The sequence below is a fragment of the Aptenodytes patagonicus genome, chromosome 11 (assembly GCF_965638725.1).
Source record: "Aptenodytes patagonicus chromosome 11, bAptPat1.pri.cur, whole genome shotgun sequence".
Taxonomy (NCBI): domain Eukaryota; kingdom Metazoa; phylum Chordata; class Aves; order Sphenisciformes; family Spheniscidae; genus Aptenodytes; species Aptenodytes patagonicus.
Window position 1 is genome coordinate 2,944,304 of NC_134959.1, and position 26,479 is coordinate 2,970,782.

Sequence of the window (26,479 nt, forward strand, 5' to 3'; positions counted from 1 at the left end):
ATGGGGCAGGCTCTGCTTTTTGGGGCGCAGCGTCGCCCCTCGGGACAGGGGATTACTCCGGCAGGCTGGACCACCCATGCAGCATCTTCACATCCCTGCCAGCAGACAGGGTGGGCACTGGGATTTCCCTCCGGCGCGTGCCAGGGATCAGCGTCAGAGCATCCCGCAGCAAGGAGAGCCTCCAGCGCGCTGGTTTCAGGGCTTTTCCAGCAGATTTGGCCCTTGAAGGGGGCAGGTTCCCGAGGGGGTGCGAGCCGGGAGGCTCCCGCTTTGCCAGGATGGGAAGCCGGGGGCTTTGCCACATGCCAAATCACCCCGGGGTCTGCTCTGGGCTGTCCCGGTGGGTGCACATCCCACCCGTAGCCGCCCATCGTCCCCATGCGGGACCTGCCCGCGGGACCACCGCCAGCCCCGCTCCCGGCGCCTGCCCTCGCCCGGCACTGCCGTGTTTCCCCTCCCCGGCTATAATTAGAGCTGAGCTGGAGGGGGGCCCCCGCGCCGCATCGCCCCGGCGCTGTGCATCCCGGGGGACCAAGGGTGAGCCGGGATGGGGGGGAGCCGGGGTGCTGGGTGCCTGCCCGCGCCTCCGCCGCGCAGGGATGCCCTTTGTCCTTCTTGGCGTGTGGGGGAACTCGGCAGCTCTTGGCTTCTCCCTCCTGTTTTGGAAATTCAAAACATTTACAGGGCGGCCCACTCGCGCCCTGCCTGCCACGGAGCGAGGCACTTGGCTGACTCCTCTGCTTTCCTTGGCCGCTTCTCCCTCGCCTTCAGGCTCGGGGGGGGCCTTTTCTCCACCCCCCTCCCCTTTTTTTTCTTTTTTCTTTTATTTTTTTTCCTATAGTATAAGCTTGAAAAAACACCACCAGCCTGCAGGAAAGGCCGTCGAGGGGGACGGGAGGCAGAGCCCGGGGCGAGTGCGGCCGCGATGCCAGTGCCGGACGGCCCCTCGTGCTGACCTTGCTCTCCGCCGGGAAGGGCGGCTGTGCCGGGCGGCTGGAGCAGCCCTGCGCTGCACCAGCGCTAATGAGCTCTGGCTGAGCAGAAGGATTAATTAGCTGCTGGGAGGGGGAGGGCATCCTGCTGCGGTGACTCCGGTGCTGCTGGGTGCAGCGGCGGAGCCTGGCACAGCAGGGTGCTTGGTGCTGCGGCACCGGCGGCGCTTTTGCTCGGGGCCAGGGGGCTGCCGGGAGGATGCTCCGAAAAGAGCCGCGGTTCTTCCTGGAGTAAATGCCGCAGGCCTGGCAGGGAGATGAAATCCCCGAGCGAGTCAGCGCCGCATTGGGAAGCCACGAGAGCCGCTGCTCACCTGGGCTCCTGTCCTCTTTTTTCCAGTTTTTTTCCAAAAAAAAAAGCCTTGTGGGTTTTTTTTTGCTGCATGGTTGTTCCTGTGCTGTTGTCCCCCCGGGAATGGGAGCTGAGGGTGGGACCTGGACGTGGCAGGAGCACTTAAATACGTCCTGCGGGGTCTAAAATGACCCTAACGGGGACAAGGTGGCAGCTGACCTGGTGCTGTGCATGGGCAGGGTCCGGCTGCGTCCCAGGACTCAGCCCTGGCCCCCATTCTGCTGCAGCTGGGCCAAAATCTGAAGGGCTCAAGGATGCTCGGGAGCATTGTGCTGGCGACTGTCATCCTCCCGTCCCTGGAGGGGGACCCCAGACCTGGCTTGGGACTTTTGGCATCCCATTTAGCTGTGGGGGTTTTTTTTGGGGGGGCCGTGGGGCTGCTCCGTGCCCCGTCCTCAGGCCAGGCGAGGATGCGGTACCCCTCTCCCCTCCGGCACACAGGAGAGCCAGGCACGGGGCGGGGGGGACATTGGGGAGGCCCCCGGAGAGACGAGCAGGGACATCGTGTCGAGGCCGGGAAGGTCGTGAGGACGCGGAGCTTGAACTTGAATTAGATGGTAATTGTGACGTGCCTAATTACAGGGAAAGAGCAAATCACTCCAGTGCTTCATAAAGTGTCTGACACGGAATAACGAGGATAATTAGCAATCAGACGGGAAGCTGCTACCTCCCTGCTTGCGTGCCGTCCCCCGAAAGCCCCGGGGAGCCCTGCTCCCCCTCCTGCCTCACAGGTCCCGCTCTGCAAAGCATCTGCCCCTATGCAGGGTGGTTGCATCGCTTTTGCCCCCCCCCCCCCCCCAGCACGGGACATTTGCCCTCCCCCCGGCATGGGACATCTGCCCTGCAAAGCCACCCATGCAGGGGCGAGGTGCAGTTGGTGGCCGTGTCCCCCTCCAAGGGGGTCCGGTGGCCGTGCCAGGCATCCCCGCACGTGTGTGCGTCCAGCCGTGCTGCTGCGTGACGCCGGCAGTGCATTAATGCTGGCTGACGCTAGAGCGCACCAGAAGCATGCCGTGGCATCCTCCCGGGGACACGGCACCCAGCAGGGCCACCTGCCCCGGCCACCTGCCCACGGGCACCCCGGGGTGGCCCCGAGGCACCCACTGCCGCCCCGCTGGGGACCCCGGCTGCCCTCGGTGGCTGCGGGGGACGTCATTAGCGGATGTCAGGGCTGTGATTGATGCTGCCTAATTGCACCTGGGGCTTCGCCCCTCGGAGGAGCCGGGAGGGGTGGAGGGATGTGGCACCCCGAAAAACACGCCTGCTCTCCCGGCCCAGCCAGCATCACCCGCAGGGGACCGGGAGGAGGGCGAGGAGCGTCAGGCTCCCAATTAGCTGCACCTTTTAATGATGCTGTAGTTGGCTTAGGGAGTGCATCCCCCTCAGGGAGGCTGTGCTGTGCTGGGGGGCTCATCCTAAACCCCGTGTCCCCCCACCCTGGAGTAGGGGGGATGGAGGGGCATCCACTGGACAGCATTGCCCCAGGCAGGGGCTGATCCTGCAGCCTCCAGCCCCCTCCTCAGCGTCCCCCCCCATGTGAGACCTGTCCACTCCTGCCACCCGGGGAGGACTTGCTGCCCTTGGGCAGGTGACTGGCACCCAAAGGCTGAGGAATAACCTCCCTCCCAGGCACGAAGGGACCTTCCAGCCCCGATATGCCCCCGGTTGGGGGGTGCTGGGCTGCTTCGGTGGCTTTGCTCCAGCTCCCGCTTTCCCTGGAAGTCCTGCAGCCACCTAGCTCCTGTCCCCAGCCACTGCACAGTCCGTCCCCCCCAGGGACCATCCCTCTGCCCCCTTCCCAGCACCTCCCAGGAAGCCCGCAGCGGATCCCAGCACGGTTTTCAGACTGGTCCCACCGCTGGGGTTGCAGAGAGGGCTGGGCACGCCGGCGGCACCGCAGGGATGGGTGCGGGTGTCCCCAGGTGCCAGGGCAGGGTGGAGGTCACCTTTCCCAGCCTGTCCTCCTATGTGCACATCTCCTTGCTGCCTCTCCTCCTGTTTTTTTTCCCCCTCCCTCTTTGAGCAGCTGTTCTCTAATAAGCTGTTAATGATGATACAGTAAGTAGAAGCGGAGAGTCCTGCGGGAGCTGCCACGATTTGTGTAATTGGTCTCGGAGGAGACAAAAGTATCTAATATTTACATGCCGGTATTAGTCCCCTGGGAGCGCTGTCTGGGCTGGCACAGGGAAGGCAGCTCCCAGCCTCAACCTGTCTGCTCCCAGCTGATGGATCGTCAGATCTCTAATATATGGAAATTGCTGCGCGGCAGCAGGGAGGGCGGTGGGGGGGGTCCCTGTGCCATGCTGCCGGCTGGGCACGGGGGGCCCCCCGAGAGCTCAGGGACAGCCGAGCATCCCTGCGGCTTGGCACCCAGCTGGTTTGTGGGAGCAGTGGGGTTTGGCTGAGCTGCTTCTAGAGAGCAGGGGGAGGATGCTCTGGTACGGGGAACCCTGTGCCGGTGCGGGGTGGAGGCAGGAGCCGGCCCCTGCCTGGGTCAGGGCTCCCCAGGGTGAGTTTACGAGGGCTTTGGCCGGGCTCATGAGGTGCAAACAGGCTCCCAAGCTAGCTGGCCGGTGCCTGGAGCGAGGAGCGGGAGCTGGAGAGGGGTGCTTGCAGTCCGGCCGCCAGGTGCCCTCTCCCCTGTGCCAACGGGTGGGGTGGCTTGGCTGGGTCTGCCGGGAGCTGTGCCGGAGCTCCCGGATGGGCAGGTTTGAAGGCAGCGCTGGCGTCTCGCTCCCAGCCAGCCAGGTGAGCCGTGGGGCTGGGCGGCTGCTGGTAAAACTGCCTGTAGCATTCCTGCCTGCAGCTGGTAAGGCCTTAATGGCAGGGGAAACTGAGGCATGGCGGGGTTGGGGAGCAGCCTGCCCTCCCTCCCGGCAACCCTGACCCTGCTGGGGTCTTGCCCTGGGCCCCATCCTGCACTATGGCACGGACAGGGTGCCCACCGGGGCTTTCCCGCTTCCCTCGGTACCCCTAGCCCCTGAATGTAGTGTGTCCCCAAGGCTTTGGGGCTGTCCCCTCTTGCTGGGGGTCAGACGCTGGCTGGGTTTGCCTCGGTGTCTCTGCCACTGAGAGAAGCTGTCCCGGGATGCCGGGGCTGCGCTCGCTCCGGTGCCTGTGTTCTTGCAACCCCAAACCTGCCAGCGGCCCCCGAGGGAGAGATGACAGCGGGAGGGGGGTGGCATGGAGGCACCCAGCCACGAGCAGAGGGGCCAGGCTGGGTGTGGAGGTGGGTGCATCCTTATTCCCTGCCTGGGGCAGAAGATGGGGGGATGCCACGGCACCCCGACCCACCTCCTGTTGCACGCTGAGGCTCTGGAGGGGAGGGCCCCAGCACCGTGCTGTGCCCCTGCAGCCCTGGGGGATCGCATCCCCCCCCCCGGCTTTTCCACCCGGATTCCCGCTTTCCCATTGCCGTGGCAACCTCCGGCATGGCAACGCGGAGCCTTCTGCAAGGGGATGTCTCACATGTGCCCTCCCCATCCCTGGGGTGTCCCCCCCCGCGGGGTGGGTGAGGGGGGTGCGGTGGGCTGGTGTGGGTGGCCGGTGGGGGGAGGGGGTTAGTTTGCAGGGTGCCAGGCTGGGCATCGCTGTTTGCCCTGAGCCGCCCCGCCGCCCGCAGAATCAAAGGCGCAGTGTTTTGCAACAGCTTAAAAAGAGAGCAGGCAGGTTTGCTTTGGAGGCTGCTGGCCTCATCCTGCCCGCTGGGGCCAGGCTGGGCGCCGCCGGGACCTGGCAGCTCCAGCTGGGGTTATCCGGGGGCTCCGGGGGGGGCCGTGGTGGGAAACGGCTGCGAGGTGAAGGTCGCTGAGCCCTGCCAAGCTCGTGGCAGGGATGGAGGCACTCGGGCGGAGTCTCGTGGGTACGCACCGGTGTCGCGGGGATGAGGAGCTGTTGGCTCCTGTCCATCTTGTTCATCCATCCCTTCAGCCATCCGTCCATCCAGCCCTCCATCCCTTTTCGGTTGTCCTCTCCACTCCCGGTCCGGGATGCTCCAGCCTCTCCTTCCCTGGCCTCCCGCCAGCCTTTTCCCACACTCCCTCCTAATCCCGGGCTCCAGCCCGGGCTGCTGATGCCACCTCCCAAGTGCTGGGAGCAGCTGCTTAAATATCCCCCCCCCCCCCCGAGCCGGGGAAGCGGGACCTGGCCCCTGACCTCCCGGAGAAAAGAGGGGGGGGGGGGGCGGCGGGTGCTCTGCCGGGGCGGTGGGTTTGGCATGGGGGACAGCGTGCAGCCTGGGTGTCCCCAAGTCCCCTGCCTTGTCTGCCACCCCTTGTCCGGGGCAGGATGAATGGAATTCATGTTTGCAAAGGGTGTGGTGGACACTGGCTGCATCCTGCACGCTCCGCACCCTCCGGCATCGCGGGCGTGCTGTGCGGTGCCCATGGGGAGCGGGGCAGCATCCCCGGGTGCTCGCAGGCTCTCGTGGCTTGGAGGGGGGTGTTTATTGCCCCCCATGCCCCTGCTGTGTGTGTGTTTGGGGGGGAGGGGGGAGGTTCCCCCCGCCTCCTTCCCTCCCTCCCGCCTTATCTGTTAAATCTGCTAAGCTGGGGAATCGGTGCCGTCGCCATCTGTGAGCCTGCCAATAATGGGATTAACTCTTTCCCCTGGCCGGGGCCGAGCCTGACGGCGTTTCTGGCACCCCCTTCCCGGGGTACCCCCCTCCTCCTGCCTGCCCGGGGGAGCCAACCTGCCGGGAGATGCTGGCGGTGATGTCCCGGGGTCGCAGGGCTCGCTGGGGACAGCCCCGTTCTGCCCCCATGCAGATCTGAGCCACCAGCATGGACTCACTGCCCGCCTGCCTCAGTTTCCCCGCCTGCCAGGCAAGGGTGGTTTTGGGCACTGCAAAGGGCTCTGCACTCCTGGCGGCGCAGGAGCCGCTTTGCCTGCGGGGGGGGGGGACGGGACGGGACACGGACGACACGGGCAGGGGAGACATGCTGAGCCGTGCCTCCGTGCACCGGATCCGTGCGTGGCCGTGGGCCCCGGTCCTCGAGGCGGTGGGAAGCAGGGATGCCTACCCACCCCCGCCGGGGATGCTGGGTGCCCCCTGTCCGGGGCTGGGGCAGAGGTGGGATCCCACGGGGGGGGGACGACACACACATCACCCCCCCCACCCCCCAAGCCCTGCAGCTTCAGGCCTGTTTCCCGGGGGGGGGGGTGTGGGGGGGTGTGCGCCCCCCGCTAATCCTCTTAGGCGCTGGCGGTCCGGCTGGGCTGCGCCCCGGAGCAGCTGGCGAGGCTGGATCCGGCCGCTGCCCATCCTCCCCTCCCAACAGGTGCCCCCCCGGCCCCCCCCGGGCCCCCTGCGCCGCCGGGGCCGTCGCACCCCCCCTCCCCGTCGGGGCTGGGCGCGGGGCTAAGGGCTCCCCGCAGCAGGCAGCCCCCTCCCCCCGAGGCCGGCCCGGGAGCGCTCATTAATTATCTAATCTTCCCTTTATGTTTAATTTACAGCCCCGCGCGGCTCTGGCCATATGCTGCTTTTGTTGTGTCTGGCTCTTTGTTGTGGCAGGCAGCGGGGGCTGGCGAGACCCCCCCCGCCCCCCCCGCCAGCCTTTGATCCCCCCATCCTCCCCAGCGCCACCCTCCAGCCACCCCCGCGGCACGGTGGCGAGCCCCGGGGAGGGGGTAAGTGCCTTTTTCTCGGTTATTAATTTCTCTGACCCCCCCCCCGCCCCCCCCCCCGACCTCCTCCTCACCGTGTGTTCCCCCCCCCCCCCCCCGCCTCTCGCCGGCGGCTCGGGATTTGATCGTGCGTGTGCGTGTGCGCGGCGCTGCCTCCTCCCGCTCGCTGCCGCCAGCGGGGCTGCGCGGGGTCACCGCTCCTGCCCGCACCCCGCCACCGCGCCCGCCGCCGCCGCACAGGTAGGTGCAGGGCAGGCAGCTGCCTGTACCCCACCCCGGCCCTGCCGGGGGGGCGGGGGGGGGGGGCACCGCGCCAGCTCGGGGGGGGGGGGGGGTGTAGGAGGATGTAAGCCCCCCCCCCCCCCCCCCCGGACTTGTTGCGTGCCCCCCCCCCTCCTCCCCCCCAGGCTGCGAGGTGTGTGGGGGGGGGGGGGTCCCGAGCTGGAGGGGTGGCCGGGGGGTTGCCCCTGCTGCGGGTGGGTGTGAGGACGTGGAGGGGGGGGGGGGTGTGTGTGGAGCTCGGCGGTGGGACCCCCGCGGCACCCTGACCTGCCGTGGGCACCCGAGGGGCTCTGCGCAACTTGCTGCAAACTTTGCGCAGTGCTGCCAGGCTCCCTCCGCTGACGGAGTTTTTTATATTCTTTTAAAAAAAGTGGTAAAATGGTCTTTCTGCACCCCGCTAGGCCCCTACGCAGCTCTCCGGGGGTGCACGGGGGGGGGTGTGGGCGGCAGGGGCACCCCAGCCGAGGGGCAGCCCCGGGGCTGCAGCACATGCGCTCATCCTCGGGGAGGGGGGTTGGGTCTGGCTTCTGGGGGGGGGGGGGGGGCAGCAGTGCTTGGGAGGGGGGCGAAGGGGTTTGGTCCACGTGGCTGCTGCCTCCTTGGCAGTGTGAGGCTCCGTTTGTGGATGATGGGGGACAAAGCTTGGCCCCCCCCCTCCCCCGACCCCCCGTGCTCAGCTGGGTGTGCTGAGGTTGGAGCCGTCCGTCCCGAGGGATGCTCGCAGCTGGGTGGCCCTGGGAGCAGGCAGCACCAGGCAGCATCCCTGCGGGGCTGCCTGCCCTTCGCTGGCGCTGCCCTTGCCTCCTGCACCCGGGCTTTGCCGGGTCCCGGTGTGGGCAGGGGATGCCCAAACCTCCACCCCAGGCCTTGGTGCAGCGTGCGCGCGTGCAGGGGCCTGTGCTCTTGCTGTCTGTCCGTCTGTCTGCACCTCCGACAGCTCCTGCCCACGTCCCCGCCAGCCCGGGGGAGAGGAGGGCGGATGCGCGGTGGGAGCTGCGGGCAGGCGGCAGGCAAGGTGGGTGCCAAGCCGCGGGCCTGCCTTGGCCGCAGGAGCCGTGTGCCGGGCCAAGCGCTGGGCTGGCGGGCAGCGCACAGGCTCTCCCTGCAGCGACACATAAGGTCACCGCGACCGCCGGGGAGGTGGCCCTGCCAGGGCATGCTGGCTCCGGTGGTGGCTCCTGCATGCCCGGAGCCACGAGATGGTGGTGGGGGCTGGCCCCGGGGGCCGCCGAGCCACTCGCCAGGTGAACAAACCCCCTTTCATGCTGGCCGGAGGCAGCTGGCTCAGCACGCATCCTGCCGCCGGGCATCCTGGGCGCGCTGCCTGCCGTGGAGGTCTCCGGGGGCGGACGAGGGACCCCTCGTCCCTGGGAAGCTGCAAGGGGATGCAGAGGCTGGGGGACCCCCATGGGGTGCCACGTCCCCACATCCCCACGTTGGGGGACGTGGCACTGGGGGACAGTGCCAGCTGCTGGCGCAGCCTCAGTGGGGGCGATGGCACAGGGGCAGCGCCGGCTGACCCATGCACGTGTCCTGGCCGTGAGGTGACGTCCCTGCTGTGGAGGCGGGGACAGGGTGGACACCATTCCACCCGCACCCTTGCATGTGGGGCTGGCTGTACCCATGCAGGCCGCCGGGGTGGCCAGGCTGTCCCTTTTCGGGGTTGTTTTCTGCCCGCTGGGTGTGGGGAGCAGAGGAGGGGCCGTGCCACTGCGGTGGCTCGCAGCAGGTGGCCGCTGCTGCTGTCTCGCTGGGGCCCATCCTCATACAAAGCCCCGTTCCTTCCCTCCCTCCTGGCCCCACGCTGCGGGGCCACTTGCCAAGCGAGACGCCGGGGCTTCGCGCCGCGGTGGGTTTGCACCGCGTGTCACAAGAAGCAGCTGGGATGCAGGGCTGGGCTCCCCCCATGGCTGCCCACCCCCTGCCCGTGCCCCCGGCATCCCTGCCGGCTCCTGGATGCTGGGGAAACTGAGGCAGGAGGGCAGGAGGTGGCTTGCCCGAGGGAGCTGGTGCCAGGGCTGGGGAGAGAAAACAGGATTCTTGGCATGGGCTGGCGTTGCCGCACTCTCTGCCCGCAGGCGAGGGTTGCTCTTTGCCGGTTGTTGCAGGCTAGCTCTCCCTGCCGGCGCCACGGCGAGGCTCGCTGCTGCTCTGAGCCCCTGCTTTCGCAGGGCTGCCTGCATGGGGGGTACCCCAGGGACCGTGGCTCCATCCCTGCAGGTGACAACCCCCCTCGGCGCTGGTGAAAGGGGCGATTGTTCCCCCCGGGGTTGGCCGGCCCCCGGCGCTGTGTGTGGCGGGGCTGGCGCGGGCAGCGGGTTGGCCTTGGCCCCCTGCCTGCCACCGTGCCCTTTTCCAGAGGCAGCTGCCTGTGGGCACAGCTTGGCAGCTGTCCTGCCTGCAGGCCCGGCCGGGGCAGGACCCGTGCTACCCTGGGCCGCCGGATCGCCTCTGCGCGGGGTTGCAACACCCGGGGCCGGTGCCACAGCTGTCACAAGTTTGCAGTCCTCAGCCCAGTGGTGACTTTTCTTTGCACCAGCTCTGTTCCTAAAGCAGAGCCTGGCCGGGGCGGGCTCAGAGGGGATGAGTGGGGAGCTGGTTCTCCCTGCCCTGCCAAAAAGTCCCTCTGGAGAGGTACCTGGTGGCTTCACCCCTGCAGAAGTGATGCGTCAGCTCTGAAAGCCCCTGGTTTTCCATCCCGGAGCTGTGTGCGGGAGGAGGCTCTTCTGCCCCCCCCTTCCCAGGCGCACTGGAGCTCTTGGGGGACCAGAGCATCTCTCCCAGGGGGTTTGTGGGCGCCCCGCGGCATGTAGGGTGGTGAGATCCCCCAGTCCACGCTCGGCTCCCCGCACCGCCGTTGCACATCCCTCCCCTCCCAGCTCGCTTGTCAGCTAATGGCGCGGCTTATTCCTATGGCTTTTTAAGTGCTTAATGGCGCGCGGGGCTAATGATGTGGCTCCCTCTGTTCGTGCCGCCCGGATAGATGGATGGTGTCGGGGCTTGGTGCTGCCCGAACCTGTGGGGATGGGGATGGGGGCGAGAAGGGGCCCAGCCGGTGCCCCGCGGAGCTGAGGGCTATGAGCGGGCGTCCGCCTGCCCGCCTCTCCTCCCTCCTCCGCACGGCTGCTCTGAGCAGTAATGTCACCGTAAACGATATTTATCATGAGGTGATAAAAATCTATTTCCAGCGACCTCTTGGAAATGGCCCTCGTAAAACCAGGCAGCAGACGGAGGCAGGAGGCAGACAGCGGGGAGGGGGAACAGGCAGGGAAATGGCTGTAATCAGCCGCGGAGCAGGGGCTGGCTCTGCCAGGGAGCCAGCCGTGCCGTTCCCAACCCTGGTAAATCGATGGCAGCCGTGAAGGCCCGGGGGCTGCCCGGGCACAGCTGGGTGGATGCTTGGGCATCCCGGGGCTCGAGCATCCTGGGGATGCAGCATCTCTCTCCAGGCTGCGAAGGGAGGACCAGAGCGATGCTTGTGCTTAAGCGAGCGGGATGGGGGGCTTTTGCGTGCCATAGCTGCATCCCGGGGCTGTTCGCTGGAGCGTTCCCAAAGTGACACCTCGAGGAACCGACTCAGAGATGCTGGTCCCGGAGGAGCGGGTTGGGGATGGGATGCTGGGCTAGCCAGCTTTCCCCCAGTGCTCACGGCCGTAGGGATGACCCCCTGCCAACAGGCACTACTGGGTCTGCCCATTGCCCCGGGGGTAGACCGCAGTCCCCCCCCAGCTTGAGGCTGCGTGATCCCCCCTCCTCCAGCTCCATCCCTTCGGTGCCGATTGCTGGGTGCTGATTCAGCCATTTCCCTCCCGGCACTAATTACTCAGCCCGTCGCGGAGTCCTGGCCGTAAATTCTCCGGCAGGAGCAGGCCGGGAGGCGGAAAGCCTCCTTGGCTCCTTTCCCCGCTGACCTGAGCAGGGACCTGTAATCCGGTGTAATTCATTGGCGCGCTGAGTTGGCAGGCGGCTGCCCCGTCCCCGTCCCCCCCCCCCCGCCTTTGGGGTGCGCTGTCCCCCACCAGCATCCTTCCTCCTTGCTGACCCGGTATCCCTCCCGCCTCTGCGTGACACTCAGCCTAGCTCTGTCCCCCCCCCATCACTAGGGACGGCCTGGGTGACCCTGTGTCCCTGCTGTGCCCTGGGTGATGCTGCTGGCCTGGGCATCCCTGGGGGCTTTGTTGAGCTGGGGGGGGGCAGAGGGCAGCTGGGCCACCTTTGTGGGGTTGGAGAGGTGGGATTTGCTCCTAAAAACGGGGACAGGGCAGGATCCCCCCCCGCCATGTTTTCCCCTGGGGGAGGAGGGCTGTGGGGGAAGACAGCTCCCAGCTGCAGGGTCTAATCTGCTGTCCTGACGAAGAGACTCGTGATCACTTAAAGTAATTAACCAGGTGGGATGGTGGCTGGACCACCCTGAGTGCCTGGGTGTCCCCTGCCTGGGGGTGGCTGCCCCAGGGGGGGACACAGGGGCGGGTGGGGAGAGGGCTGCCTGGGGGTGCAGCTCCCAGCCCAGCCAGACGTGGGTCCTGACGGGGCTGTGGCGGGAGGGGACAGTGGGGAGGATGGGGACATCCAGCCTGGGTACCACTCGCACGTGCAAAGCCCTTGAAATCCCTGCTGAGGGGCACGGCGCTCCTAAGGGACTTCATGCCGCCGAGGGGCTTCGTGCCCACCAGCCTCGCATGCCCGGGGCACGCGGTGACATGGCAGAGTGTGTGCTGCAGGTATTATCCTGCATTAAAGTTTCCCCTTGCAGATGGTGCGCATTTAATCTGCGGCTTAACGAAGCGCCGGACCTGGTGGTAAGTCCGTCTTTAGATGGCAGGCAGGAGCTGAGAACCGGTGCGCTAAGCCGCCCGGCTGGATGAAGAAGGGGGACACGGGGGGGATTGAGGCTTTAATGCTGCTGCGTCGCAAGCTGATTGCCCAGCTGGCGTGTGGCCCTTGCCGGGACCCGTGCCGAGGCGGGTGAGGGCTTTCGCCACGCGTGATTGCCGTAATGTGCCCCCCCCCTTGAGTTGGATGGGGTCCCCCAGCTGGGTCCCCTCGCAGGGTGCTATCCCCCTGCTCCCCGGCAGAGCCGTGCACCGACCTGGCTGCTCCTCCCTGCCTCAGTTTACCCCCGAGCGTGCCGTGGGGCTTTGCACGTGTGGGAATGCCCCGAAAACATGAGCCGCCGTGGGGCGGGTGGGATTTTCCAGAGTGAAAAGCCCCTTGGGGCAGCCGCCTCTCCCCGCTGCAGGTATTTAGGGTGGCGGGGAGGGGACGCAAGTATTTAGGATGGCGGGGAGGAGACGGCGGCCGCAGACTGCCCGGCAGCTCCGGAGCTGGAGGTGGGTGAGCTGGGCACCGTGACGGCTTGCAGGGTTGCGGTGTCCCCGAGATGGGGATGGGGAGCGTGGGGGACGGAGCAGGGTCCTGGGGCTGAGCAGTAGCATGTCCCATGTGGTTTCTGCAGGATTTGGGTGGCAGGCGCTGCTTCGCAGCGAGCTTCATCCCTCCCCTCCTGGCCTGGGGCCCCATGGTCCCGGGGAGACACAGGCAACGGTGGCCCGGAGCTGGAGCTGTGGTGTGGTAGCAGAGGGAGGTGGGAGCTGCAGGGACAGCCGAGGCCAGGGACGTCACTGATCTGGCCAGGGTAGTTTGTCTCAGCGTGGAATGGCACTATTTCAGTTGTTTACTCTGGAGTCTAATGATAACGGTGTGGGCGCTGTGCTGCACAGCCTTGGGGAAAATCCTTGTGGATTTTAGAGGGCTGGTTGTTCTCTGCAGGGCCAGGTCCCCTTTCAGCGCCAGGAGCGGAGGTGCTGCTGCCAGCCCTGCTCTCCGTGCACGGATGGGATGCTCACATCCTTCCCTGCCTCAGTTTCCCTGCCTTGAAAGCAGGGTGGAGGGAATATTTCCCACCCTGGCAGGGACCGGCAGACGTAAGCAAGGGCTGCGTGTCCCCATGGTGGGACGGGGCCTGCTCCGGCACCGAGCAGGGCCTGGGTCCCATCCTGCCCAGCCAGCCTGGCTGGGGTGACGGGGTGGCAAGCACAGGGAGCTCTCAGTGTGGAATCGGGGTGGCACGGGACCCAGCACCACCTGGGCAGCGGGGTGGAGGTGCTGGCATCCCCCAGGGCCTCGTGCATCGCCACCAGCCATGGCTCATCCCACAGCCTGGGGAAACTGAGGCACGTAAGGGGACACGGTGTGGCTGGGGCTGCCGACGCAGCGAGCAGCCGCCGGACCCCACGCCCAGAGCCCCGGAGGAGCTTTGAGGAAAGCCGGGAGCGAGCGGCTGCGCGCCCCCCGCCTCCCCCTCCATCACCTCCCCGCTCGCTGGCGAACAAATGTCTGTTCTTGCAAAAAAAAGAAGTGACAGGGGTCGGCGCAGCGCTTTCCACATGACCTGCCCGGGAACAGAGGACGTCTTTGTTAATCCAGCGAGCTGTCAGTTCAGCCTCTTCACAAAAGGCATAAACCACTTATTGCTGCTCTCACCCCTGACCCCGGATCCGCCTGCGCGCCCTCCATTGTGCCGTCTCGAGGAAGCTGGCAAACAATTTCGGCTCCGGCTCCCCTCCCCGCCGGCGGCTGCGCGCGGGGGCCGCCTCTCGCCCCGCCGGCGTGGGGAGCCGCTGCGGGGGACCCCCACCCCCCACCCCGGCCGCATCTGCGCGCCCGCCGCCTCGCCTGGCAGCTGCTGCGAGGGGACGGGGGCTGCCACAAAGGGACGGGGGCCGGCGGCAGGACCACCTCCCTCCCTCCCGGGGCTGCCGGAGCAGCTGGCTGGAGCCCGCGGGCTGCAGCGAGGGGGTGCCGGGTGCTGCACCCCGCGGCCCCCCAGCCAAAACCCCTTAATGAGAGGGGACAAAAGCTCCTTAGGGCCCCTGGCTGGGACGGGCTGGGACGGCAGCTTTAGCCAAAGCCGCTTATGGCCTGGCACAAAGCCGGCGAGAACAGCCCTGCTTCCAGGGGCCGGCGTGGGATGGGGCGATGCTCGCGCCCCGCCAGCCTCAGGGGGCCCAGGGGGTCACGTGGGGTGACGGCCTGGGGGGGGGGACAGAGCACGTGCCACCCACCCCATCCCTCTGCGCCCAGCACCCAGACCCTGCGGCGGGGCCAGTGCGCGCTGGAGCAATTAGATGCAGTCACTTTGGGGCTATATATAACCCAAATTGCTGCCTGCAGCTCGTTAGCTGGCTGTCAGAGCCGCTGCGGCCGCGGCGGGTGAGATGGTGTCGCCGGGGGGGACAGGAGGGCGACGCGGGGACCTGCTTCTCCCCGGGGATGGGGGCACGAGTGGGAGGATGCGGCCGCACTGGGGTGGGTGCAGGGTCAGGCCTTTGCCTGGGACGGGCTCCTGGGGGCCACCGCGCTCCACCCCAAAAGCAGCAGCGAGCGGGGCGGTGCTGCACCCGCTTCCGCCGGGCGCTTCCTCTGCCGTGCCGGCGGTGGGTGGTTGCAAACCTGCTTTGCCGGCGCGGTGCAGGGGGAGCTGCGGTGAGACGGGGGTCAGGGTCAGGCCTTTCCCCTTTGCCTGGCGTTTCCCGGGCTCGCGGCACAGCCTGGCCCCTGGGTCAGGGTGCTTGGGCACAGGGGGTCACAGGCGCATCCCTTCCCGGTGCCGGCAGTGTTTCCAGCATTGTCTCCCCATGTGGCATCCAGCCTGACCGCAGTCTCTGGCGCTGCCTGTCTGTCCAGCCCCCTCCATCCCTGCCTGCCCCACTGCCGGTCCTCGCCTGGGCTCGCCGGCGCGCCGCGGCTCTGCCGGCGCACACCGGCCTCCGCGCCGGGGAGGAGCGCGGCACTTCGGGCTGTCTGGGGGCAGCTGCGAGATGAGTGCGAACATATTGTGTGGGCTCCTGCAGCAGGCGTCACGGTGTCGCTGCTGGAGAGCGAGCAGGAACCGCAGCCCTGCCGTGACAAACGGCTCCGGCACAGCCGCAGCCATGCCCACGCGGGCGCCGCCGGCGGGCTGGGCCATGCTGCAGCACAGCCGGCTTCGCCGCTGCACCGGGACCCGGAGGGGGGATCCGGGTGGGCAGTGATGCCCAAGGCTGCGGGGATGGGCTGACCCCTGGCACACGGTATCACCGCCGGCTCCCCGCCACCGCTGCAACACGTCCCCGCAGCCGTATTAATTTGCTGAGGGGGCCGCCTGGGTTGGACACATCCTCGGCTTGGGAAGGGTTAATGGCACCGTGTCTCTCTCTGGAGCCTTTTGTTTCTTTCCCATTTTTTTCTCCCCCCTCTTCCCCTTTTTAATGAGGGGTTAGCACAGCTGTAATTGCAGGTTCCAACTTTCCGCCAGCAAACATGGCTGAGAAACTTTAAACACGGTGGCAGCGGGGATGCGCGGATCCAGCCACCGCCCCTCCCGTGGGCACCCACCGGGGTGGCAGGGACCCACGGGGTGCTGAGCTGTGCCACCGGTGGGGACCCCTGCTGCAGCAGGTCTCCGGGCACAGCCTGCTTTTCGGAGAAAACCCTCCGGTTTCAGGCCGCCGGGAGGAGGAGGAGTAAGACGAGGGCGAAGGCTTCCTGGAGGGGAGAGCAGCTGAAACCGCCTGGGCGAACACGCGGCAGGGGCTGTGCCTGCCGTGGTGGTGATAAAGCCCCAGTGTGAGCCGGGGGGCTTGGCAGCCTCGCCGACAAAAGGAGCCGGGGGGAGCCCGCTCGCCGCAGCCCTAAACACTCCAAAACCACCTTTTATTCTGAGCGCTGCCTCGCAGGCCCGGGGAGAGGCGGGGGGACGGGGGACGGCGGGGGTTTGTCCCCCCGCCCAGCCTTGCAGTCGGGTGCTGGGGTGCACTGCTCCCCCCGTGCCGAGGCTCCTCCTTCTGCAGCTGGCTCTCTGCATCCCCCAGGAGGTGCAGGATGCGGCCACTCTGTGCCGAGCATCCTCCCCACCTCAGCCCTTGCTCGCTCATGGGAGTTTGCACGCAGGCTGTGCCAAAAACCATGGCTGGCGCAGCTGCGCCGGTGCTCGCCGGGCTCTGTGCCTGCCACCCCGCCGGGGTGATGCCAGCCAAGAGGCGAAGCGCCGCGACCGCAGCCACCCCCGATGCCCTGACTGCTGGGAGCGCGGGGGCTTTCCGGGGTGCTGCCACCCGGGAGGGTGGAGGTTGGGGCTGTGCGGGCACGGTGCTCCCAGGGCGGGGGTGGCTTTGCCGTGCCCGTGACACCCTGTGGGCAGCATCCCCGTGGGCGGCATCACCGCTGCGCGCGCTGCAGCCCGCCCCGGCGGCGGGCGAGGCGAAGGGGAGGTGGAACGGGGAAGCTGCATTTTCTGGTGTCCCGAAGGCACAGGAAACGCGCCGGCGCGGCTGCCTGTGTGCCGGATCCCTCGCCGGAGAGCCACCACGGCCCTTTGCTTTCCTGCTCCGTCACCGCTGTCCCGAAGCTGGGGCCGGGGGGAGAGCCGAGTGCCGTGGCAGGTATTTATCCCCGTGACGGGAGCAGAAGGAATGTGCCCTTGGCGGGGAGGGACGGACGCGGGGACACCGCTCGCTGCCCTTGCCGCCATCATGTCCCCTGGCTGTGAAGCTGCCTGCCCTGGGCACCGGGCTGAGGGCAGGTAGGGCACTGCGGTGCTCCTGTGCCGGAGGTGGGGGGCATGGGTGACACAGGGTCTGGCAGTGCCTCTCTGTGCCTGTCCCTCGAGGCTACCGGCGGTGTTTTGACCCCGCTTGAGCTCTCCACGTCCTTCGTACCGAGGACCTGCCGGGGGAGACGGAGGCAGATGCCACACAGGGGGGTTCGAGAGAGCGCCGTGCCATGGGACCGTCCGTGCCAGCTCCGGTTGGAGCCTTTTCTCCCCTGGTTTTGTCACCTGTGGAGCTGTCCTGCCATCCCTGCCCATCTCCTCTGGCTTGCAGCCCTTGTCTGCATGCCAGCTCAATTTTTCCCGTGTTAATAACATCACATAACGATGTCACATTGATGTCACCTCGCTGCACACCTACCCCGGACCTGAACGCCGCCCAGGGCCGTGCCCTGTGGCCCTGGTCCCTACTGGGGCTGTGCACGGCCGGTGCGTGCTGCAGAGCTGTTGCAGGCTTGTCCCCGAGTCCCTCTGTCCATCTGCACGCTCCCTCGGTGCGTTTCTGCGGAGCAGAAACCCGTGCAACGAGCGGGCCGGCCTCAGCTCAGCACCATCCGTTAGGCACAGCCGGCTGGTCCCCTCTCTCCACCCGTGGGGACGTGCATCCCTCCGAGCCCCGGGCTGGGCCGGGCTGAGCATCGCCACGGTGGGATGTGAGGGGGCTGCCAGCCCTCCCCTCGAATTTCGGTGCTTGGTGGCAGAGCACCCTTCCCTCTTGGCCTCAGCCTGAGCACCTCAGGGTGCTGCTTAGCAAATTAACGCCCAAGTCAACCCGCTTGCCTCTAATTGGGGGTGAGTCTTTGAGGACGTGGTCGGGGAGGAAGGCCCCCCTTCCGAGGGGCTGCCGCGATGCTTTATCTGGGTGGACAGATCCCTCCTAATTGAGCAGATATTCCGTGTTCGCAAACAGATGGCTCCTTTGCATCAATTATTCCTTATCTGTGTAACCGGGGATGATTTGCTGACAGATAGCGCGGGGTGAAGTTAAAGCAAGGAGGCAGCCGGTGCTCCATGCTGGCTCCGGCTGCTGCCTGGGGGGTCCCAGGGGGCACAGGCGGTGAGGGGGGACGGATCCTGGCTGCCCCTTGGGCAGGTAAGGACCCGTCTCTGGTGCTTTTGCATCTCAGCATCCCCCGGCAGGAAAATAAAAGGGGTGGGGGCCGCAGGCTGCCACCGGCGTGGGGATGATGGGTGGGTTGGGGTCTGGGGTGCTGCCGGGGCTCCCTGAGGGACAGGAGGGTGCCAGCCTTGGCCTGGCAACCGCTGCCAAAATCCGCCTTCCCCGCCGCGACCCCGGCCCGGCTCGTCGCTCCTTGACTACGTCTTGCCCAATGCTGCTGTGACGCATGACGGGGGATGATTAATGCTAATTAATGATTAGTTGCTCAGGGTATCAAAGTGCGCCCCAGCCCTTTCCTGTGCCCACAGGTAGGGGATTGCTCCCTGCTGCTGGTGGTGGCATCGCCCCAGGAGGAGGAGCGGTGGCACGGCATCCCCCCTGGGACCCCAGGGAGATATCCCTGCCACCTCCAGGCATCCTGCGCCAAGTTTTTGGGGATGGGGACTGATCCCCGGGCTTGTCCCCTGCCTGCTGTGAAAGTCGTCTTCTCTTAATCGTTGGGGAAGAGAAGAGCATCCCGCCATCGCCGGGGCGGCCGGTGGCACCCCGCCAGTTGGAGCTGGTACGTGGTGGCACTCGAGGACTCGCAGGATGTGCCGAGCGCTCGCGGTTGTGCGGCGCTGCCATATGGATTCCATAAATTAATCCTTTCCAGGAAGCGAACGGTAAATTTATACATCCGCTCGCGTGCGTGGCTCATTGAGTCTAAGGGCTTCCCAGCAAAAAATTCACCTACCATCCATCTCTCTTCGGCTTTCCACATTTGTAGGACTAATCCCGAGAAAAATGGGATCAACATAAAATCCTCACTGTGCTGCAACCCTGACCCTAAAAGTCTCCAAATCGGGAGCGGGGTGTCCCCTATGGGTGTCCCCTGTGGCAGGAGGGGAGGTTGCCCACATCCCGCCGTGCCTGGGGTGGGCGCAGCATGCCGGGGACCTGCTCGGACCCGGGGCCGGGTTGTCCGTGCGTCTGTCCCAGAGCGGCGCGGTGGTGCCGGGATGCGCGTGGCGTCGCTGGCTGTCGCTTTATTAAAGATAAACAGAAGCGGTGACAACCCAAGCTGTGTGCCTGGGTGCGCCTGACGCGGGAGGGTGACAGCTACAACAAACATGGGGCCACAGCAGAGCCCGGGGCCGCTGGGGGTTGGGGAGGGGGACCATCCCCAAACCGAGTGAGAAGCAGCGGCAATGCTATCCCCATCCCTGCGGCACGTTTGCCTCGCCCGCCCGGCAGGGACGGCGATGGGGGGGTTGTTGATCTCGAGTAAACACTGCCCGGTTGAGTAATCGGGAGCTGCCTAACCGGCCAGCTGCCGCCGGCGAGCAAGGGGACGCCGCTTTGATTCATGTCCTCTCCCCCCCCTCCAGCCTTTCTTGTCTGGCTGCGCTGGGAGCCATCGGCCGGATCCAGCTGTAGCCCCGCGGCGCGGGCTGGCGTGCGGCTCCCCGCGCCGGCCATGTGCACCGGCCGGCAGGAAAACAAAAGCATCCTGTGTCTGTGTGCCCCGGCCCCCCCACCCACCCCCGTGCTCCCCACCTGTGCCGGCGGTGCTCCGGCCCTGCCGCGCTCGGGCCGGGGAAGGGAAAGGCGCTGAGTCTCTGTCCTGCTTCTCTTCCAGGCGTCCTCTTCATCCCTCGAGACAGCCGCCGGCAAGCCTGCTGCCGGCGAGCCCCGGCACCGGGTGGCCAGCGCTGGGGAGAGCCCGGGGACGGGCGGCGGTGCTGCCCTGGACGTCGGCCAGCGGACGGCTTTAGATGTGGAGGGTGCGGACGCTGGAGCCACAAGTAGGTGATGCTGGGGGATGCCAGGGGGGTGCGGGGATGCCAGCCCCGCGTGCTGCCACGGTTCGGGTCTCCTGGCAAAGGCTTGCGCCCAGCGGTTTGGGGTTGGGGCTCCGAAACCCACAGCCCCACTGGGGAGGTGACCCCGACGGCACCTCTGTCCCTGCCTGCCATCCCTGGGGCCGTGAGTCAGGCCGTGGACGCCGGGGAGAGCCACGGCGTTGGGCTGGCCGTGCCGGGGAGCTGGGGGAGCCCCCGGGGCTGGGCCAGGCCGCAGCTCCCGGGACTTGGCCGCCCCGTCTGTCAGGAGCGGCAGCATTTTTGGGAGAGGTATCACGCACGCTTCCCACCTGCCGCCTCCCTGGACCGGCTTGTTTGCCAGCCCTTCCCGGCGGGCGCGCCGTGCCGTGCTGTGCCGCGCCGTGCCGTGCCGTGCCACGCCAGGCTGCTTTGATCTGGCAGCAACCGCCGATGCCGGTTCCTGGCGCTGGGCTGGGGAGAGCCAGGAACCGCAAGGTGCAGCGGGCAGGGAGCCGGGGCGGGCAGCGCTGCCTCCATGGGGCGAGGGGGCTGCTTTGGGGGGGGGGGGGGGGGCGGTTGTGACCCCCCCATGTCCCCGAGGAAGGGCACTTCCTGGGGACACGGTGGCCCGTGTCAGCTGTCGATCAGCCCTGCTGGGATTCGGCCCCGGTTTGGGACCCTGCAAGACTCTGTGTCCCCCCGGGGGGGGGGCCGGGAGGCATTTGCAAGCTGCTCACAGCCCAGCCGGCAGCGGTGCGGAGGCAAGCTGGGAGCCGTGGCCTGGAACGGGCCGGCCGGAGTCAGCTCGGGATTTATTACCCTGCCAGTGGCTGCCGGGCAAAGGTGACAGTGACTAATGGCTTGTTACACGCCTGCCACATCTCATCTGCGCACCGCGGCTGGCTGCTGGCGCTCCCAGCCCCGGTGTGCGGGCAGCCTGCGCCCGCCCTCCCTTCCCCAGGAGGGATGGGGGCGAACCCCCCCGTGCCCCTGTGGGGACCTCGGCCGGAGCGGGTGATGGTGGCGGCTGGCCGGCTTGGCGCGGGAATCCATCCCTGTGCAGAGGATGGGGACCCGCTCCGGCATTATCCCCACGGTGCTTGCCGCCTGCGCTGTGGCCAGGGGCAGAGCCGGGCTGGCAATCCCGGGGATACCACCGTATCTCGGGGCTTCCCAGCCGGTGGCACGTCCCAGGATGTCCTGTGAGCCTCGTGTGACACACAGGACTTTCTGGCGCACGAAACTCCTTCGTGGTTACAAAACCATGAGCTGTGCTTGCCACTGCTCTGCCGGCACCGTGGCAATCCCATGCCGGGGTCGCCGGGCTGGGACGCGGAGGAGAGCGTGCGTGTGCGGATGGATGCTGACAAAGCCACAAATGCATTCACTAGGAAAATTAAAAAATTAACAGGCATTGGCTCGCTCTAGATTAGTAAAGGCAGGGAGATAAAAGCGGCTCTTTATACCTTGTGAGAATTGCTGATAAGGGCATTTGTTCCTCTGTATTCTTTAAAAAGAATGCAATAAAAATTTAAAATAGAACGGGAAAAGGGAGATGAGGGGGGGAGAAAGCGCTGGCGCTGCCGGCGAGGAGGGCTGGGGGAGGCGGGCTGGGGGAGGCGGCGGGCAGCACCGGCGCGCGGGCAGCACCGGTGTGGTGGGCAGCAGGGCCCGTTGGAGGAAGAGGAGGAGGATGGAGGGGAAGCAGAGGCGAGGGTGAGCCGGGAAGGGGCTCGGGTGGGTGGGTGTTGTGGTGTGGCAGCTTGCTTGGGGACGGCCGTGGCCCACATCTCCTGCCGCAGAGATGCAAGTTCATGGCCGGCAGCGCCAGGACCGAATTCCTTGCCGGAGCCTCCCTTCTGCCCGGGGAAGGTTGGGGTCCTGCCTGTTAGAGCCTGCTGAGCCTGTCTGGCACGCAGAGCAGACCGGCATGGCTTGTAATGGCCGCTAAATGATCGGCAACTTCCTCCGCTTGCGAGTGGGCTGAGCCCCACCCCGCTCGTTTCACTGGTGTCTCCAAACTCGGGTGCAGGCAGAGCCTGCAGGGTGATGGTGAGATGGCACAGGGGTGACCTCCACTGTCCCTGTCTGGTGGGGACGGTGCTGTCCCCAGTCCTGCACCCAGTGCAGGGGGGTGCACGGGGCATCGGGGTGCGCGGAGGGGGCTGCTGCGGGAACACCCCTTATCTCCGCAGGGTCCGGACTCGGGACCAGCCCGGGCGCTCGCCGTAATGGGTTGGGGCAATGGGTTGGGCTGGCACCTCTGAGCTCTGGGGTGTCCCGGAGCCTGTTCGGAGGTCCAAGCAGTTTTGGGGTGGGGGTCAAAGGGCTGGATGCCACCCCAGCCTCTTGCCCCCATGGGTGCCTGGCACAGGCGTTCCCCCCCCCAGCGCCACATTTGGGGGGGGGACACACGCCTGTGCGTTGGGGTCAGGGCTGTCACCCCCTATCGCCCTAATTCTTGGGGGCACCTTCCCCGATGCCGCACCGCGACCCCCATCGGGGGGGGGGGGGTCCCCCATCCCCGGTGCACCGCCACCCCCATGGGGCGGGGGGGAGTGTCCCCCCTACTTCCCCAGCATCCCTTTTAGGGGACACCCCCCCCCCCCCCCCCGGTGCCTCCCTCCCCCGGGGGGAAGGTGCCAGCCGCCCGTCCCCCCCCCCGTCGGGGCCCTGCCCTGCCCGGCCCGGCCCCCGGTGAGTCACGCTCCAGCCGTGCGGCTCCCGGGGCGGCAGGCGGGCGCCGAGGGAAGCAGGAAGCGGCGGGGGGGGAAGGCTCGGCTCGGCTCGGCTCGGCTCCGCTCCCTCCACCGCTCTGCCCATGGAGGAGCGCAGCCCCCGCTGGACGGCGCGGCCAACGGGTGAGTCCTACACCCCCCCCCCCTCTTTCCCGGGTACCCCCCCCCCCCCCCAGCGCCGGGGGGAGGCGGGGAACGGGGGCTGCCCCCCCTCCCCCCCCCCCCCCCACGGCTGGGGGCTGCGGTGACCGGCTGAGCTGGAGGGGTGGGATGGGTCCGGTGTGCCCCCCCCCCACCCGCGGACAGCACCTCCCCCCCGCCCCCTCCAGCCTCTTCACCTCTGCTGCTGGTTGGGGGGCTCCGGCACGGGGGACGGAGGTCACCCTGGGGCTGGGGGATGGAAGTCACCCTGGGCTTGGGGGACACCGTGGCGTGGGGGACAGAGGTCACCCGGGGTTGAGAGACCCCATGGTGTGGAGGACGGAGGTCACCCGGGAGTTGGGGGATCCCGTGGCATAGGGGGCGGAGGTCACCCTGGGCTTGGGGGACACTGTCGCTTGGGGGATGGAGGTTACCCTGGGCTTGGGAGACCCCATGGTGTGGGGGATGGAGGTCACCCTGGAGCTGGGGGACCACGTTCTGTGGGGGACAGAGGTCACCCCGGGCCTGGGGGAACCCATGGTGTGGGGGATGGAGGTCGCCTTTGGCCTGGGGGACCCCATCGTGTGAAGGGCGGAGGTCGTCCTGGGCTTCAGGGACCCCATGGTGTGGGGGACAGAGGTCGCCCTGGGCTTGGGGGACCCTGTCGTGAGGGATGGAGGTTGCCCTGGATTTGGGACACCAGATGGGGGACGTTGGCGGGAGATGAGACCCTCTGGCTGCTGTGGGCTCTGGGTCCGGCGTCGGCCGAGGTGCTCGGTCCCCGTGTCCCACGTTGCCACAGAGACCCTTTGGGTTGTTTCCCACGGGGGGAGCCCGGCCTGAGGGCTGGCAGGGCACGGGGGGGTGCGCAGGGCCGTGCTGGGGGCTCGGCCGGCGGCACCGACCTTGGCATGTCTGTGCATTTCCTAAGCTGAGTTGCACGGGGAGCTGCTGCGGGGCCGTGCCTCAGTTTACCCACGCACCGCTCCACCTGAGCGGGCAGCTCTGGTATTATCTGTGTTTCTGGACACCCGGGACCGCCGGGGCTGGGGAGGGAGCGTGTTGCCAAACAAACCGTGCAGCCTGACGCGGGGGAGCCCGGGCACAGAACGCTGCATCGGGGTGATGCCGCGGCCCCGGCGTCTCGCCCAGCTCATCGTCTGCCGCTGTGTTTATCGCTCTGCTCCATCCTCGCTCTTCCACCCCTGCCCTCGCCACCTACCTTGCCCTTCGCCCCGGGGCCTGGCGGTTCACCGCGCCGTGCTCGCGGCCATGCTCGCGCCCTATGTTGTGCTGCGTCCCAGCGACTACTTTGCACGGTGGAGCCGGTGCCAGCGCCCGGCTGCTGTCCCCGAACCCCGGGCAAGTGCCCGCTGCCAGCCCTTGGAGGAGCAGGGTGAGTGCCCGACTCTCTTCCTCCTCCTCCTCCTCCTCCTCTTCCTCCTCCTCTAGCACCGAGCCCCTTGGACCAGGGCATCCCGGCGCAGGTGGGGGGCACGGAGCTGGAGTGGGTGCCGGGGTACCGTGTGGGTGCAAGTTGGGCCACGAGTGGGAGCCACGGAGGGAGTTAATGGAGGGAAAAGGCAGCGGGAAGCCAGTGCCTCTTCCTGCAAGCGTGCGCGTGCGCGCCGGCCCGTGCGAGCATCGGGGTGAGACCATGTGGTTTGTGGGTGTGCCCCCGCGGGGCCGCGCGCGGGCGAGGTGAGCGTGCGCCAGGCTGCATGTGCGCTTGGCAGCCTGTTTGTGTAACCTGGTGGGGAGGTGTTGGGTGTGACGACGGCGAGCGGCAGCGGCGCGGCAGGGCTGGCCGGCCAAGGCCAGCGGCTCCTGCGGGGCTGGGGGGCGGGCGGTGTGCATGGGGGGAGCGCTGTCTGTGCACATGCGTGTGCATGCCTTGCACGACCCAAGGGTGTGCTGGCAGCTGCTGGTGCAAGCGGTGCACGCTGAGCGTGCTCACCCCCCCCCCCCTTGTTGGGTGCACGCCGGGGTGTGCGTGTGTGCGTGCATACACACGAGCGTGTGCGTGCACGCCCCTGCGTGCCTGTGGTCGTGTGTGCACGCACGAGTGTGCACGCCTGGGGCCTTTTTTGGGTGGTGGGGGGTTTGGGTGGGAGTGCGTGCGTGTTGGCTGCAGGGCAGGGAGCATTACAGCGGAGACAGTGGCTTTGGCGGGGGGCACAAGCTGCCGGGAGGTGCCGGGGGGGGGGGGGGGGGGTTGCCGCAGGACGCAGGACAGTTTATCGCTTCCTGACGTGCCAGCGCCCAGGACGGGGCTGCAGGTTGTGGGGCAGCTCGAGAGGGGGGGCATTATTTTTGATGTGCACTCTCCTGCTCCTTCCTCCGGCCCCCCAGCCGTCTCCCCCCAGGCGCTGCCCCTCACCCTGGTGTCTGGCAGCCCCCCGTGGGCAGTCGGGGTCTGGGGGGGATCTGGGTGGGCTGTGCCTGGGGGGTTTTTGCCTGTGCCGGCTGTGCTCCAGCTGGGTGCAAGGCGGTGGTGCTCCCACCCCACATCAGGGGTCACAGTGCCATGGGTCACACCTCTGTCCCCGAGCCCCGGCACTGATGCCAGCCCCGGGTGCAAGGTTTGGTGTCACAGCGTGGGCAGGGGGAAATGGCCTTTGCCTGCCTCTGCTTTCACGTCCCGCTGGGGAGACCCAAACTAGACCCCCGTGTGCCGGCGTTGCTCGGGTGCATCAACCCGCTTGCAGGGTGGTGGGTGTCCCCGAGCGGGTCCAGATGCCCGGGGGGCCGCAGGGCAGCACCACCGGGCCCCAGCTCCCGTCCGGGAAGGGGCAGCCGGGACGGAGCTTGGCACGCCGCGGCCGCCCGGGCAGGCTGCCAGGGGGATTGCCCTTGAAATAGCCCTTGCCGTGCCTCGTGCCTCGGCCTGCCCTGGCTGCTCGGCCGCGGGGCCGCCTCATGTCCCCCCCCTCCTGGCACCCCACTGCCTGCCAGCGGTTGCAACGCGGCGCGGGAGGAAGCGCGCCCTGGCACTCCCGCGTCGATAACGGCGGCCGCCTTATCGCGGGGCCTTCTGCAAGGGCGGGCGGCATGGCCCCCCCCCCCCCCCCCAGGCCCTTATCTGCCTCGGCCGTTGGCCCCGGCTCGGCTCGCAGCACCCCCCATGACCTCCCCCAGCACCCGGCGTAGCACCCGCGGGGTCGGCCCTTCGGGGGCGGCCGCTTGGCAGCCTGCCCCCTCTATCCTTTTTGAAGTTTAAAATCCGTTTAAGTCAAGAGGAGGGAAAGTTATTGCCTCTAAAGCCCCTTGCGTTGAGCAGTAAATCCTCTTTGCTGCGCTGACGCCGCCTCTTAGCACCCGCGGGACCGAGGGTGACTCCTGGGGGGGCCAGGCTGCATGTCCCCCTCCCCCAGCCCTGGCACCCTGCAGCCCTGCAGGCGGGCGCTGCGGGTGCTTTTACGGCTGGGAGAGAGCGGGGAGCCTCGCGTGCCCCCTCTAAAGCATGGCCAGCGTGGGGTTGGGGTCCCTTTGAAGCCCCCCAGCCTCGCTGAGCTGGGCAGGAGCATCGCTGCTGCTTGCTTGCCGCTTGCTTGCCACTTGTTTGCTGCTTGCTCACCACTTGCTTGCCGCTTGCTCACCATTTGCTCGCCACCTCCTTGCCCACACTGATTTGGACCAGAAAGGGGGTTGTCCTCGTGGCATCGATGCCCCGGTGTCCCCCATGGTGTGGCATGGCACATGCGGGGGAGCCTGCACTCCCCCGCTGCCATGCACCCAGCGGGGGTTTGAGGCCGTTGGAGCGGGAGCTTGATGCGCTGCGTTTTTATTTGATTTCCCTTCTCCAGAGCTGGCAATATTTAAATATTAATGCCTG

General features: G+C 67.5%; 1 protein-coding gene across 2 annotated transcripts in view; it reads left to right on the forward strand.

The window, feature by feature from the left end:
* GSE1 (Gse1 coiled-coil protein) overlaps positions 1-26,479 on the forward strand; it is a 111,914-nt gene that overhangs the window by 17,967 nt on the left and 67,468 nt on the right. For both annotated transcript variants that reach the window (XM_076348984.1, XM_076348985.1), the window contains exon 2: positions 19,582-19,747. In XM_076348984.1, coding sequence (XP_076205099.1) covers positions 19,582-19,747 — 166 coding nt within the window. The remainder of the gene's footprint in view (positions 1-19,581; positions 19,748-26,479) is intronic.